The sequence below is a fragment of the Eptatretus burgeri genome, chromosome 12, assembly GCF_056783735.1.
Source record: "Eptatretus burgeri isolate ZD-2024b chromosome 12, Ebu_testis_v1, whole genome shotgun sequence".
In the NCBI taxonomy this organism is placed as follows: domain Eukaryota; kingdom Metazoa; phylum Chordata; class Myxini; order Myxiniformes; family Myxinidae; genus Eptatretus; species Eptatretus burgeri.
In genome coordinates this window covers 19,441,957-19,458,125 of record NC_140972.1, presented here as the reverse complement: position 1 = coordinate 19,458,125, position 16,169 = coordinate 19,441,957, and the positions used below count along the sequence as shown (strand labels likewise).

Genomic DNA, 16,169 nt, shown 5'->3' with positions numbered 1-16,169 from the left:
TGGTCTGACCCAGTTCCTTCTCCTCCGTTCACGTCTTCTTCTCCCGGCTCTATTGGCACTCAACTGGTGCAGTGTCAACTCGATGAGGTCATGTTGATGTTGGAGGACAGGTAGGTATTGTCGTCTCAGCCTTGCCGTATCCTCCATCTCTCGGAATGACATGGACATGCACTCACAACGAAGTCTAAAAAAAGACGGGTTCCTCCTGCTTAGCCCTTTTTTATATACCAATTCCCCAAATCGCTGCCAATATGCCATTATACGGTATCTGTAAGTTAGAAACACGTTCAGTAAGTTATGTGGTCGTCCTGAAGACGTCAAATACATCTACATACGTATTTGTGCGTAGGACATGCTTTACAAATAATTTCCAAGCTTGTTACTCATAGGTTATAAATAAGTCATGGGTACCCTAAACATTACTTTGATGTGTTTCGACGTATGAGGAACTTTCAAGTAACGTGTTGCGAAGTGTGAACAACGTTAGTGTAGCGTGCTTACAATACGTTACTCATAGGTTAGAAATAAGTTTCGGGTACGCTAACCATTACCTCGACGTGTTTCGACTTATGAGTAACTTACAAGTAATGTGTGCTGACGCGTGTCAACGATCGCATAACGTGCCTAAAACTTATGGCCAGCGTAACGGAACGTGTGAGTCATACGCCGGCATACGTCGTAAAATTTAAAGCATGCTAAAATTTGAGGACAACCCAAAAGTACAACGTTTAAAGCCAGCGTACTACGACGTATGGCAGTGTTTTTCAGCGTGCTCTTAACGTATACAAAACTTACCCATAACGTATTCGACGTGTGCCAGCGTTTTAGACAAATTTTTCATACGTTGGCATACGCTGGCTAAATCGTCAAGGTGTGACAGGGCCTTTAAATCGTTGAGCGGCAGCCTATTAATAGGCTACGCCACATGATCGTCGGTGATACGCTGCCACGCTATGCATAAGTTAGACTATCGTTGGGCATAGGTTGTGAACGCCGACAACACGCTAAGCATTCGTTGGTATAAGTTATCGAAACGTTCTGTGTACATTACTAATACGTTATGCATACGTCCAACTTTTTATGGATATGCCCAAAACTGAAAAAACATCAATAGTTCAGCGTACGCCAGCGTTTTACATACATTTTGATACGTTGCCATACGCTGCCAAAAACGTCAAGGTGTGACAGGGCCCTTAGACCCCGTGGGGTGGAAGACCCGACGTGGTAAAAATACAAAACTAGAATATCTTGGTTGGATAAGTGTCCACCACCCTGAGTTAATACTTGGTGGAAGCACCTTTAACAGCAAATACAGCTGTGAGTCTGTTGGCATAGATCTCTACCAACTTTGCACACCTTGATTGTGCAACATTTGCCCATTCTTCTGTACAAAACTGTTCAAGCCCAGTCAAGTTGTGGAGGGAGCATTGATGCACAGCAATCTTCAAATCATTCCAAAGATTTTCAAATGCATTTCAGTGAGGGCTCTGACAAGGCCACTGAAGGACATTTATCTTTTTGTTCCTCAGCCACTCCAGTGTCGTGGCAGCTGAGTGCTTTGGGTCGTTCTTGCTGAAAGGTGAACTTCCGTCCCAATTTCAGCTTTCTTGCAGAGAGCAGGTTTTCCTTTTTGATTTTTCTGTATTTTGCTGCATCCATTTTCCCTTCTATCCTTACAAGTGCCCTGTCTCTGCTGATGAGAAACATCCACATAACATAATGCTGCCACCACCATGCTTCACAGTAGTGATGGTGTTCTTTGGATGATGTGGTGTTGGGTTTGCACCAAATGTAACGTTTTGCATTTCGGCCAAAAAGTTCCATCTTGGTTTCGTTAGACCACAAAACTTTTTGCCACACGGCTTCAGAATATCCGGTGTGGTTTTTTTTGCATACCTCAAATGGGACTCAAGGTGTGCTTTTTTGAGTGATGCCTTCCTTCTTGCCACCCTACCGTCCAGGCCAGACTTGTGGAGTGCTTGATATATTTTCACATGCACAAAGTGACCATTCTTTACCATAAAGGCCTGTAGCACTTTCAAAGTTGCCATTGGCCTCTCAGATCAGTCTCCTCCTCGCTTGGTCATTCAGTTTATAGGGACGATTTGATCTAGGTAGGGTCTTGGTGGTACCATATGCCTTCCACTTCTTAATGAGTCTTGACTGTGCTCCAAGGGATTTTCTTGGCCTTTGAAATATTTTTACACCCATCCCCTGATCTGTGCCTTTTCACAACTTTATCCCAGAAGTCTTTTAATATCTCCTTGGTGCTCATGGTTGAGTCTTCACTGTGAAATTCACGACCCAACAGAGGAAACCTGAAGGAACAGTTGAATTTATTCTGAAATAATCAAAATCACTACAATACATCACAGGTGGAGGCTAATTAACTTGGTGTGCGATTTTGAAGGTGATTGGTTACACCTTAGCTAAATTACAATTGCTATTACAAGGGGGGTGGTCACTTATCCAACCAAGATATTCTAGTTTTGTATTTTTATTTAACCTTCTGAAATTTGTCGAATATGTTTTTCATTTGGAAGGTGTGGGTTACGATGTGTAAATAAAGGTGGAAAAAGTCTGATTTAAAGCAATTTAATTCCAGGCTACAAGGCAACAAAACGTGAAAATTTTGAAAGGGGGTGTAGACTTTCTTTCCGCACTGTATGTACATATACTGTACATACATACATGTATATGTATATATATATATATATATATATATATATATATATATATATATATATATATATATATATATATATATAGTGTTACAGCTGTGGAAATTCGCAATACACAATAAAAGGGTCCTTAGATCAGTTATGACGCTAAGTTCATGTGTAGTTAGTCCACACCTGTTGTTTTGAGGGAATATATGTGATTCATCCGGGCTGCGATGCTTTGAGTTAGCCATTTTTCTTTCTCTATTGTTATTTTGGACCATTAAGCCGCCAACAACTCAAACACCGCCGCCTTCGCCTCTTTACCTCCACAACTCCATCCCGCAAACATCGCTTCACCGCCATTCCCAAACGACGCCCGCCAACAACCAAACCACCACAGCAAACCCCCCACCACCTTCACCTTTCTCCTTCCACAACCAACAACCACACCACCTGTCAACACCGAACGTCGTGCTGTCCAGGGCCCGTTCGGTGATTCTTCGGTCTCGTGGACCTGGCCGATCACCCAGGTCCCACGTTCATTTGGTCCACGGACCTGTCTGCCTCCTTGCCTGTGAGGGTGGCTTGTATTTTCTTTGCTTTTGGTGTAAATGTGTGTGTGTGGCGCCAGTCGATTAAGTAAACCCGTATAAGTGCTTGTACATTGCGTTATTCGGTTTTAACTCTGCGTATTGTTCTTGCTTTGACTGTGTACGTGCATTTTTGTATGAATGTAAAATACGTGCTTGTCTGCGTGCGAATTAAAAGTGCTTGTCAAACTGTTTCCCGTTTCGTTGCGTCCTTTCCTCTGGTTGACATTTCCATCTTGCATCACGTAAGGGATTGGTAGTGGGTGTAGACACCCAATAAATAATCTGAACCGTCGAGGTCGACGATAACTCCGCTCGGTTATCCCTGCAGCACGGAACGAGCCGCTTAAGCGGTTCGTGTCCGAAGTCGACCTGCGGCGTGGTACAACTCCTCGGTATGCTACCCGCGCGGGTACTTAGGTATATCGACATTTGGCGATTCACCCTATTTCGCGTGGGTAGAATGCGGACTGGGTTGTGGTGAGGTTAAACCCCCACCCGTGACTGGCTCCTGGCGGCAGTTCCAGGAGGGTAACGACTGAATTGTCCGTTCTGGTGAGCGACGCGTCGCGATTCGAGTTACGTGGCCGATCGCACGCCAGGCAGGCAAAATTCGTTAAAAAAAAAATATATATATATATATTTCTCTCTCAATGCAAATTCTCAATGTAAATGTGTGTGGTGTAACTCCAGGTGGGAGAGGGTGGTCTAATTACAAGTCTCTACTTATAGTGCAGTATTCGTGTCCCCACGTTTTCCAGTGCAGTGAGGTGTTTTGAATTGCAATTGTGAATTACACCGCGGGGGATGTTTTGCATTCCATGGCGAGGTTTTCAATTACATGGCAGTGGTATTATGTTTATAATTTACACGTTTGAAAAAAAGGCATTGACGTCATCGAGAACAGAAGTGACGGTTGGTTTTGTCTGTGTGGGCGGTGCTGAGAGAGATGGCGTTTGAGCTACAAAGACCGTGCTGTGATGACTTGTAAATAAAAGCTGTGGTTAAACCATTACTATTTACAAGGAGAATCCTTACTGTATGCAAGAGATGCCGTTTGATTTGCACAGCGGATGGTGTTTTGAATTTTGATGTTTTCACCGTCCACTCTAAGTCTGGCCTCCTCCTGCGTCAAAGTCTAGGTAGCATAGGTGGTGAACAAGAGGAGATAATTAACGAATCTATATTCTATATTTGATCTTTTTTTCTCGATTTGCAAATCGTTCATTAGCATTGGCAGTGAACGAGAGAATCTATTTTATTTATTTGATTTTCGTTGTTATTGCAAATCGCTCATTAGTATAGGCGGTAAAGAAGAGGGGGTAAAAATCTTACGCAAGAAATGGCACAGACATTCGGCGTTCAACTGGACTCATATACAGTGCTTTGAGAAGGTCTCTTGTCAAAAGTGGTCTCCATGGACGAGTTGCTGTCGAAATGTCCTTTCTGTGTCAAGGTAACAAAGGCAAGAGATGGAAATATTCTCAAGAACAGAGTTGGGATGCTCATCAGTTGGGGAAAGGTAATTTGGAGTGAAGAATCCAAGTTTTAAATTTTTGTAACAAACATGAGGCAGTTTATTAGGAGGGTTGGTGAGAAGTCCAAAGATATGTATCTACAGTCAACTGTGAGGCATGGTGCTGCCTCTGTTCAGCTTTTGGGATGTATTTCAGCTGCTGGGGTTGGTGATTTGGTGAGATTGAATAGAAGGAACAAGAAAAGCAAATCCTAATCCACATTGGTACAGTGCCTATAGAAAGTCAACACCCCCTTTCAAGATTTTCACCTTTTGTTGCATTATAGCCTGGAATTAAATTGTGTTAAATCAGACTTTTTCCACATCATAACCCACAACCTCAAAATGACAAACAAATTCGACAAATTTCAGAAAATTTATTAAAAATACAAAACTATAATATATTGGCTGGATAAGTGTCCACCCCCCTTATAATAGCAATTATAAACAATAACAACTGGAAGGGCACTCAGTAGTGCATACCTCTGCCACATAATGCCTGATCCACAAGAACATATCAGGCCCAATCAATACATTTTTGAAAGATCATGCTACACAGTACTATATCATTTTTGGTCCTATCTCTCAATGGTGAAAAATCACTTCAAAAATTAAATAATTCTCGCATCCAGATACAGATCTTCAACAAAATCGAATCAGTTCATCCTTGTCACACACCAAACCTGTCCACAAAATTTCATCCAGATCCGTCCACAACTTTTTTAGATATCCTGTACACAGACAAACAGACAGAAAGGCGGTGAAAACATAACCCCCTTTCACCTTCGGTAGTGGAGGTAATTAGCTCAGGTGTAACCAACGACCTTCAAAATAACACACAAAGTTAATTGGCCTCCACCTGTGTTAAATTGTTGCGATTATGATTATTTCAGAATGAAATCAGCTGTTCCTGTTGGTTTACTCTGTTGGGTAGTGCATTTCACAGCAACGACTCAACAATGAACACAAAGGAACTTTCAAAAGACCTCCAGGATAAAGTTGTGGAAAGGCCCAGATCAGAGGATGGGAATAAAAATGTTTCAAAGGCCTTAAATATCCCTTGAAGCACAGTCAAGCCAATCATTAAGAAGTGGAAGGCCACCAAGTATGGTACCACAAAGACCCTGCCTAGATCAGGCTACCCCTCCAAACTGGATGACCAAGGGAGTAGGAGACTGATCAGAGAGGCCACCAAGAGGCCAATGGCAACTTCGAAAAAGCTACATGCCTTTACGGGAAAGAATGGTCACTGTGTGCATGTGACAACAATATCCCAAGCACTCCACAAGTCTGGCCTGCACTGTAGGGTGGCAAGAAGGAAGCCATTACTCAAAACATCCCACCTTGAGTCCCTTTTGAGGTATGCAAAAAACCACTCCGGAGATTCTGAAGCCATGTGGCAAGCAGTTTTGTCGTCTGACGAAACCAAGATGGAACCTTTTGGCCTAAATGCAAAACGTTACGTTTGGCACACACCCAACGCAGCACATCACCCAAAGAACACCATACCTACTGTGAAGCTTGGTGGTGGAAGCATCATGTTATGGGGATGTTTCTTATCAGCAGGGACTGGGGCACTTGTAAGGATAGAAGAGCAATTAGATTGAGTAAAATATAGAAAAATCGGAGAGGAAAACTTGCTGCACTCTGCAAGAAAGCTGAAATTGGGATGGAAGTTCACCTTTCAGCATGACAATGACCTGAAGCACACAGCCAAAGCTACACTGCAGTGGTTAAGAAACAAAAAGATAAATGTCCTTGAGTGGCCCAGTCAGAGCCCTGACAAAAATCCAACTGAAAATCTGTGGCATGACTTGAACATTGCTGTCTTTCAATGCTCCCCACACAACTTGACTGAGCTTGAACAGTTTTGTGCAGAAGAATGGGCAAATATTGCCAAATCAAGGTGTGCAAAGTTGGTAGAGAGCTATTCCAACAGACTCACAGCTGTAATTGCTGTCAAAGGTGCTTCCACCAAGTGTTAACGCAGGGAGGTGGACATTTATCCAACCAAGATATTCTAGTTTTACATTTTTAATTAATTTTTTGAAACTCCTAGAATATATTTTTCACTTGGAAGTTGTGGGTTACGATGTGTAAATAAAGGTGGAAAAAAAAAAATCTGATTTAATGCAATATAATTCCAGGCTATAAGGCAACAAAAGGTGAAAAATTTGAAAGGTGGTATAGACTTTCTATAGGCACTGTATCTCATCAGGTAGGAGGCTAATTCACAACACCTTTGTTTTGCAGCACAACAACAACCCCAAACAGGTCAGGTCAGGTGTGGGAGCATGCACCAGAGCAGCGCGTCGCTGCATCCACATTCCGCCAGTACTCCAGGGGCCTCCGTCTGGCCATCCCCCAGGCAGATGCCTGGCCCAACCCCATCTCCTTGAGATGCCGATCAACCTGCTGCAACCACGAGGCACGTGATCGGCCCACTGGCCTCCTCCACTCACGAGACTCCTTCGCTGAGAGAATCTGGTGAGCAGGATCAGCGTCAGGAAAACGAGCCACATGTCCATACAGCCACAGCTGATGCTCACGGACTATACAGGTAACAAATCTCATTTGAGTCTCTCTCAGCAACCGCTCGTTGGACACAAAGTCAGACCAGCGATAGCCAACGATTCTCTGAAGAGACCTGGTACCAAAGGAATTAAGTCTCCGTCTCAGATCCTTGGTCAGATTCCAAGTCTCACATCCATAGAGCAAGACTGGAAGCACCAAGGACCTGAAGGCTCGGACGTCTATTGACCTCTGACTCACAGCCAGCAGAGACATGCATATCACTGCTAAGGTAAGTGAATCTCTCCACGACCTCAACATCCTCACCACAAACAGGCACAGACACACTGTCATTCAAACATATTTACAAAGAAAAACAGAATCAGGAACTCCACAACTATTAAAATGACCTTCTCAAAGTCTTGACCTTTACATCATTGAAGGTGTCTGGGATTATTTGGACAGGAAGACAAACGAAAAATTAAAAGACTAATTATGGGAAATATTGCAGAATGCACGGAACAACCTCCCAATTGGATTTCCCAAGAAATTGCAGGAAAGCATTTCAAAAGGGATATCTGCTGTTTTGCATGAAAACATGGTCACACCAAATATTGAAATTGAATGCATTAAGATTGTAAAAATACAATTAATCTTGGTTTCTTCATTAAAACATGATCATTATAGCATTGTAGTTCTCAAAATACGTGAATGTGATAATAAAAACATTTATTTTCAAGGTGGCATAAGACTTTTGCACATTACAGCACGATGTATATCATAATATGTTTCTGCTTCTTAAACACCCAATTTTTATTTTTGGCATGGCCTTAATAATTTTACAAAAAAAACAGAAAGACGTAATACCACTGTGACCATCTCAGGTTGTATTTTAATGACATCAGAATGTAATATAACTGTCATTCTGTCAAGGATCACACACATTTTATTGAATATATTTCATATAAAACAAAAGCCTCGACAGGATTGATTTCAAAAGCACAGTACACTAGTTAAAATTTTTCACGAAGACTTGTGCATAGGGGAGGTTCGGGAATGGTATGGAGCAGGAGGGAGAGAGAGAGAGAAAGAAAGAGAGGGATATCGAAAAACCTTCACTTTGTTGAAGTAAAGAATTAAAAATCGATTCAAAATATGACATTAAATGAAAACCTGTGGAGGTCAGTTGTTATAATAATAAAGATAGTTGGGGGTTTGGGGTTGTACTCAATAAACAAGCCAATTAAAGAAGGGGCAGGGAGGAAAATTTATTTTATGTGTTACGTATATGGAAGTAAGGTAAAATTATAGACTGAAAAATAAAACAATTTGTTGGAAAAATCGTTGTGTTAACTTTTATTGGACCAAAGGGCACGCCAATTATATTTCGTGTTTTACCATCAGGATTATTCTTTTTGGAGGATCGGAGGAGGCACAATAAATATAAACCTAGTAGAGCAACTCAGTAGAGCGCATACCTCCGCCATGTAATGCCTGATCCACGAGAACATATCGGGACCAATAATTTTTTGAAATATCATACTATACAGTACGATATAGTTTTTGGCCCAATCTCTCAAGGGTATGCCTGGTGTTGGCTTAATGGTGGGCTTGGGACCAAGGGTCCTGAGTTCCAATACCGCTCAGCTGTTGAATTAATACCAAGTGAGGTTAACTCGGACTGTCATCCCGAGGTCGGCAAAATGAGTGCCAACATGCTGGTAAACTGTGTCGGAGTGGCGACCCGTCCAGGATTGTACCCAATAGCCAAGGAGACTGCTTAAGCAGCACCAACACTTTGCACAGAGTATGGTCCCAATCTCCTCCTCTCAATGGTGAAGTATCACTTTAAAAATTAAATAATTGTCATATCCAGGTCTGGATTCGGATCTTCACCAAAATTGAATAAACTCTTCCTTGCCACACAACCAACGTGCCCATCAAGTTTCATCCAAATCCGTCCACAACTTTTTGAGATATTGTGCTATATAGCGTTTTTATGCCTGGTGTTGGCTTAATGGTTAGGGTGGTGGGCTTGGGATCCGAGGATCCTGAGTTCAAATCCTACTTGGCTGTTGAATGAATACCAGGTGGGTTAACTCAGCCTGTCATCCTTCTGAGGTCGGCAAAATGAGTACCAGCTTGTTGGTAGACTGCGTTGGAGTGGCGACCCATCCAGTATTGTACCCAATAGCTCAGGAGACTGCTTAGGCAGCACCGACGCTCTGCACAGAGTATGGTCCTAATGGATGGATGGATCGTTTTTGGCCCTATCTCTCAATGGTGAAGAATTACTTTAAAAATTCTCATAGTCGGATCCGGATACGGATCTTCACCAAAATCTAATCAGTAATCTGTCTAACCTATCTAACATAATCTAATCTGTTCACAAAATTTCATCTGGATCCATCCACAACAATTTGAGAAATCTTGTACACAAACAGACAAACAAACAGAAAGGGGTGAAAACATAACCTCCTTCACCTTCGGTGGCGGAGGTAAAAAAAGTTATTCACATCAAGCAAAATAGCAGGAGGCTGGGGTTAAGAGGTGAGGGTGTTAGATGCCCACCGAAACTACAGCACCATAATCACACTCCAATGGCACAATATGCCACCTGTACCAGCCAACTCCTTCCAGCCATCTATTGTTACGAATCTGGCAGCCATGAGCACTCAACATTCAGGTCCCCATAGCTCAGTTATTTTGTTAAGTAAATGTGGATAGATAGCTCCCTTTCCCCTATGTCGAATGGGAATTAAGTGTACGTGTGCTGCGAAGTTATTTTCTAGATAGGATTTTTACCCCAACAACACGCTGCTCGCGGCATTGTCCGCGCTCTTCGCGCGCTCGCCGGCATGTGGGCGTGTGCGTGGGCGGAATTCCATGCCCCAAGCGGTGTGGATTTCGCACCAAATACGGTCACGAAGCGTTTCGCTCTGGCTTGGTCCCAAATATGGTCACGGAGCGCTTTGTTCTGGCTTCGGGCCAAATAAGGGTATGCGTCATTTTCCGCCCAATGGGCGACGCACGGACCAAAGCCGGGGTGGTCCTTCTCAATAAGGCGGAGCCGCGACACGCCGTCCACCCAATGGGAGCAGGCGACCGGTGAGCGGACCGCGCCCCAAAAACGATGGAAAAAAGATTGATGATTGCGTCCCGTCGGTTTGAGCGCGCTTCTGTCTGGGTCTGCAGCTGACTGCATCCCGCGCATCTGAGGCGTCTCGTCTGGCGCATTACAACAAGCGGTCGACCATCTCATCACGGGAGATCACCTCATCTCGCCTCCTCTGGGTTCGGCAGCCCTGGTCCGTTATTTGGTGCCTGGTGCTCCGGGAAGGTGCGATTGTCCAGCCACGCGAACGCGGCCAGGTAGCCAGCACGTTCTCTTCCCTCAGCTCGTCTTCCCTCCCAAGCTGAAGGGGCAATAAAGACTTCGAGGTCCATCTCCTTCTGGGGTATTTGTGTGTGCGTGTGTGTGTGTCTGTGGGCCCTGTCTCTAAGTAGTATTGTTTAAGGAATTGCTTGTACATTTGATGCTCTTCTTGATTCGGATAACTCTGCCCTTACGTGCTCCCCTCGTCCCCCGATTATTGTAATAAATTCCCCTCTTGTTGAATGTCCCAGCTCGTTCCCTATCATTTATTTTATTCGCTTAGCACGGTGCGTGTTGAGAAATAGTGAAGCAGTAAATTGTTCATTTGGACCGACGGGCCTCGGTAACCATCCGCTCGGGATACACACGGTTCGAGCACGGTAACGGCTCGTTCCGCTCGAGGTCTGTCGAGGGTGTAAATTCCCTGGTAAGCTTTGCCGCGTGGGTACTTAGGTACATATTGAAGTTTGGCAATTAACCCTACTCCACGCGGTCGAATTATTGGCGATTCATGGTCCTGTAAGGGACCCGTGCCTTTCAGACTTATCCGAGGGTCACGACCTAAATTCCGATGTGTTCGGTGGAGCCGACTCTACTGCTCCCTCCAGCGGTCGTGCTCGCCACCGATACCCGGCCCCACAACACCATGTCTCCAAATTTAACTGTGGAACGTTTATCAAATGCATCATGGGTAATCAGGGGTTTAGTTCAATTTTGAAGTATAATGCTTGCAATTTAAATGTGACAAAAACAATTGATATCTTCTGTTGTGGTTGGATCTTCAAGGATTAGAGACCGTATCCGTAGGCCTAGTCTTCACCTTCGGTGCAAAATATGCAAGCTGACCATTCAACTGGCTCTCTCACTTTTGTCATCAAGTGCTGCATATAAAAATTAAACATCCACATCGTGGGTACCTAATATGACGACGTTCTAAACCGGTAGAAAATTTGTTACAAAAAAAAAAGAAGCTTCAAACAATGGAAAGCAGTCATGGATATGTCTATTTTCGACGAGAGCCCCATTTGTGGCCTGGTTCAAATGCTTGACCACCCACCCCATTCAAATGGATCGGAGGCAATATGGACGTGATGAATAAAAACACAAGCACTGTGGAAAGACGGACCACAAAAACTACTCCGAAACATCAGTGATATAGTACACTGCAGGAAACAAAGAGAAGTCACAAAAAAGAACAACATTCCTCAAACAGAGCACAGTCACAAGCAAGCATTCCCAGCAACGGTTCAGCTTCACTCACCATCACGGTCACTAAGACGGTAACTAGGAAACACGTCACGCGATGGTAACGTCATTACGTCACACGAGGGTAACGTCATTACGTCACACGTTGACAGGACTTCTCGTGTCCGGAGCGTCTGTTGAACGAAAATAAATATCGAACGTAATGATTGGTAATTCCTTGTTAAATGTCAGGTGAGTGAACATATTTTATTTTATGTGCAATAATACTCTTTACAGAGCACCAGTTTCTCGGCAATGGTTATACTGGGTGGTTTGCCATTGCTTTCCTTCGATTTTTGTCTGTGCTCCATCCTTTTTAATACTGAGCGGCAAGCAAGGAAGCAGCATGGAACATTAAAATTAAAAAAAAGTCTGGGGTTCGATTTTGCCACGATTTGAACTACCAACCTCCCGTACTTAAAGTGGACGCACCAACCACAACACAACCGGGTCTCGTGAGTGAATGCACATATCACGTGACACAACACACCGTGCAGCAACGGGAATTCACGAAACTATATATACTGTACAACAAACCTTCACAAAAGAAACGTGTGTGTGTGTGTGTGTATATAAATATAAAAAATATATATATACAACACACACACACACACACACACACACACACACACACACACACACACACACACACACACACACACACACACACACACACACACACACACACACACACACACACACACACACACACACTTTTCTGTATGTGTGGAGCACCAAGTTGTGTGTTGCATAATGACAGTCAATCGCCACCAAACTTGGCACGTGGACCAAGTTTGACCTCGTGGTGAGCATGGGGTACTCGGTTTCATCTGTCGTCGCCTCAAGCCGTTGATGGTCTGAGTGTTGAAATTGACTCTCCAGTCGTTACCTGTGACATGTTGCAAGTCTCCAAGAGCTTTGCATTGCTGTTGTTGTTGTTCTTCTTCTTCGGGTTTGATTTTTGAAATGTGCACCCATTGGTGGGACAGCTTCCAGAGACCACACCTACATCCGTCGCTTGACTCCACCCACCAGAGCACCCAAACAAAATGATATGGCCACCATCTTGGTTTTCTGGTGGGGCTGAGCACATTAGGCCTTGTAGGCCTTTGCTGATAAAACACTGTCCAGGTTTTGTTTCATCAGATTTCCATTGGCTTTGTTTGGGTCGAGTGTGACTCACAATGAGGGACCCCCCCCCCAAAAAAAGTGTAATTATATGTCAAATAAAAGTTATTAGTCATGCTCAATCAAGCCCGTATGTGCCTCCCTTAAAAAAAATTGCATTTTTGCAAAAATTGCAAAAAAAAAATAAAAAAAATTTGAACGGGCTCCATATTGGGGTTAAACAATCCGTGACCATGTAACAAATCAGCTCGTTCTGATATAATGTAACTGTGATGAATCGAATGTTTTAAGAGTGCTTTAAATGTGTTTCCCAAATCGGCCCGTTACCGGATTTTTAAAGCCAATTCCTCGTGTTTAATGGGGAAGCCCCGTACCTTGAATGACCATGTGCAGATTTTTATGAATAAAAGGTTCATTACCACAGGGAGAGTGGGAAGGTGGAAGAGAGGGAGAGAGAGGGACACGCACGCACACACGCACGCGCACACACACACAATTGTGTGCAGAAGTGAAGTCTTGACTGACTGCTCAGTTGTTGATTCTGTGTTTTGTTTTTCCTTCTTTTCCTCATTGGTGAGATGGAGATGGATATTGCAGTGGTTGTCCATCACTTTGATGGGCGCGGTTGGGGCCCGTCAATTTTTTCCTTTGGTTCTTTGGTTGTAGATGATTTATTTTCCTTTGGTCTATCTGTCCAGGCCATAACGTTTTTTTTACCATTTGAGCTTTTGTCATCAAATTTTCAAAAAACCTTTATACTGTAATTCGAAAATTAGTTAGGGAATTTTCGCAAATTGTATTGACCATCTGTGAAAAAAATTGCTTACCAAAAAATTTCTTCACTGACGTATTGTTACAAATTCTGGCCCGCCCGGCATGCGATCGGCCACGCAACTCAAATCGCGACGTGTCACCCACCGGAACAGACAATTCAGTCGTGACCCTCTTGGAACCTTGGCTGCGTGCCAAGGAGCTAGCCAAGAGGCTAGCCACGGGTGGGGGTTTAACCTCACCACAACCCAGTCCGCATTCTACCCGCGCGAAATAGGGTGAATCGCTGAATGTCGATATACCTAAGTACCCGCGCGGGTAGCGTACCGAGGAGTTGAACCACGCCGCAGGTCGACTCCGGACACGAACCGCTTAAGCGGCTCGTTCCGTGCTGCAGGGATAACCGAGCGGAGTTATCGCCGACCTCGACGGTTCAGATTATTTATTGGGTGTCGACACCCACTACCAATCCTTTACGTGATGCAAGATGGCACTTTCAATGGGGAAAGAGACGACGAACGGGATACATTTCACACAAGCACATTTATTACAAAGCACATATTGCACACACAACACAAGCAAGGAATCATGCAATATACAAGCAACAAATAGAACGCAAAAGCAACACGACTGACTATAATTATTATTTTCAAGCACTTACAGTGTCTACTTGGCAGGACATGGCGCCACAGCAAGCAGACAAAAACAAAGAAAGACCTCCCTCACAGGCAAGGGGGTAGACGGGGTCCGTAGACCTTTATGGTCGTGGGCCGTGGATGACCGAAAAGGCCCACGAGACCGAAGGGTCTCACCCGCACCCTCGTGGTGCGACGGTGGGCAGGTCGCGACGTCTCGTCCCCACCGCAACTGGCGTAGCCGCGCCTGATCTCGGGCCTTGCAACGGTGGGCAGGTCGTGACGCCTTCTCCCCACGGCCACTAGGACAGCCGCGCCTGATCTCGGGCCTTGCAACGGTGGGCAGGTCGTGATGCCTTCTCCCCACAGCCCCGAGGACAAGACTTCCACCTGATTGTCCCGTCTGTCTACGACAAAGACTTGGACCAAGACCACGACGACCAAGACTTCCACACGACTGCCCCAAGTCTCTGCTATCCACACTCTTTTCCAGGCGCTCCTCTTGCCCTTTTTTTCTCCTGCGCCCGCCCCGCCCTTCGTGGCACGTGGGTGAGGAGGGGGGGGGGAGGAACATTCCAGAGAAATTGGGGCGGGAGTTGGTTTCCAACCGTCAAACTTGTTTACCGGAGGAGAAATTGGGGTGGGGCTGGTTTCGTTGCTCCTTTAGTGGCGTTGTGGTGTGGATGGCGTGGTTGTTGAGATGGCGAGGTTGTTGAGATGGCGTGGTTGTTCCAAAATAACGACAGGTAAAGAAAAATGGCTAACTCAAAGCATCGCAGCCGGGATGAATCACACATATTCCCTCTAAACAACGGGTGTGGACAAACTACACAAGAACTTATCGATATATCTAACATGATGACCTTTCTGGTGCATTGGAAATTTCCACAGCCATAACAGTATTCATCTCGGTGTCTACTAACACCTATCAATTCGTGCAAACCCAAATCCTTGTGGAAAATTCTGGAGAGCCAATCAAAGTAAAGGTGCTCAGAGGGCCTGCGCGAAAAAAAAATCGGAAAAATTAACTTTTGCCAATATTGACTTGTGGGATGTACATATATATTGTTGCGAATTCGTGCCAGCCGGCGTGCGAACGGCCACGTAACTCGAATCGCACGTCACCCACCGGACGGACAATTCAGTCGTGACCCTCTCGGAACAACGCCGGGAGCTAGTCACGGGTGGGGGTTTAATCTCACCACGATCATGCCAATTGCCCACCCGCGCAGGATAGGGTTGCTCGCCAAATTCGATCTACCTAAGTACCTGCGCGAATGGTCGACCGGGCGATCGTACCACGCCACAGGCCGACTCCGGACACGAACCGCTTGAGCGGTCCGTTCCGTGCTACAGTGATAACCGAGCGGTGTTATCGTCGGCCTTGACGGTTCCGATTAATTACCGGAATGTTGCACCCACTACGAACCCCTTACGTGAAGCAGGATGGAGAGTCAATAGAGAAAAGACGAAGCAAAACGGGCACAGTTCAACATGCAAGCACTTTATTACGCGACACACGGAAAGCACGTATATACAGCCATACACAAAAAGCAAATGTAATACAACCGACTAACGCGTACACATGGCAACACTTACACAGTTTTACTTCACAGACGGCGCCAACACACATTTACACAAAAGCAAAAGAAAGAAGCCACCCTCACAGACAAGGAGGCAGACAGGCCCGTAGGCCAAATGTTCACGGGACCTAGAGGAGCGGCTAGGTCCGCG

The 16,169-nt window shown here is 44.8% G+C and overlaps 1 protein-coding gene across 2 annotated transcripts in view; it reads right to left on the bottom strand.

The window, feature by feature from the left end:
- Window positions 1–11,990, bottom strand: part of ARL3 (ARF like GTPase 3) — a 50,117-nt gene extending 38,127 nt beyond the window's left edge. Inside the window, exon 1 of one of the 2 annotated variants that reach the window (XM_085849747.1) lies at window positions 11,918–11,990. In XM_085849747.1, coding sequence (XP_085705873.1) covers window positions 11,918–11,920 — 3 coding nt within the window. In that variant the 5' untranslated portion in view covers window positions 11,921–11,990. The remainder of the gene's footprint in view (window positions 1–11,917) is intronic. The other variant, XM_085849746.1, reaches the window with a different exon arrangement.
- Window positions 11,991–16,169: the final 4,179 nt, after the last annotated feature.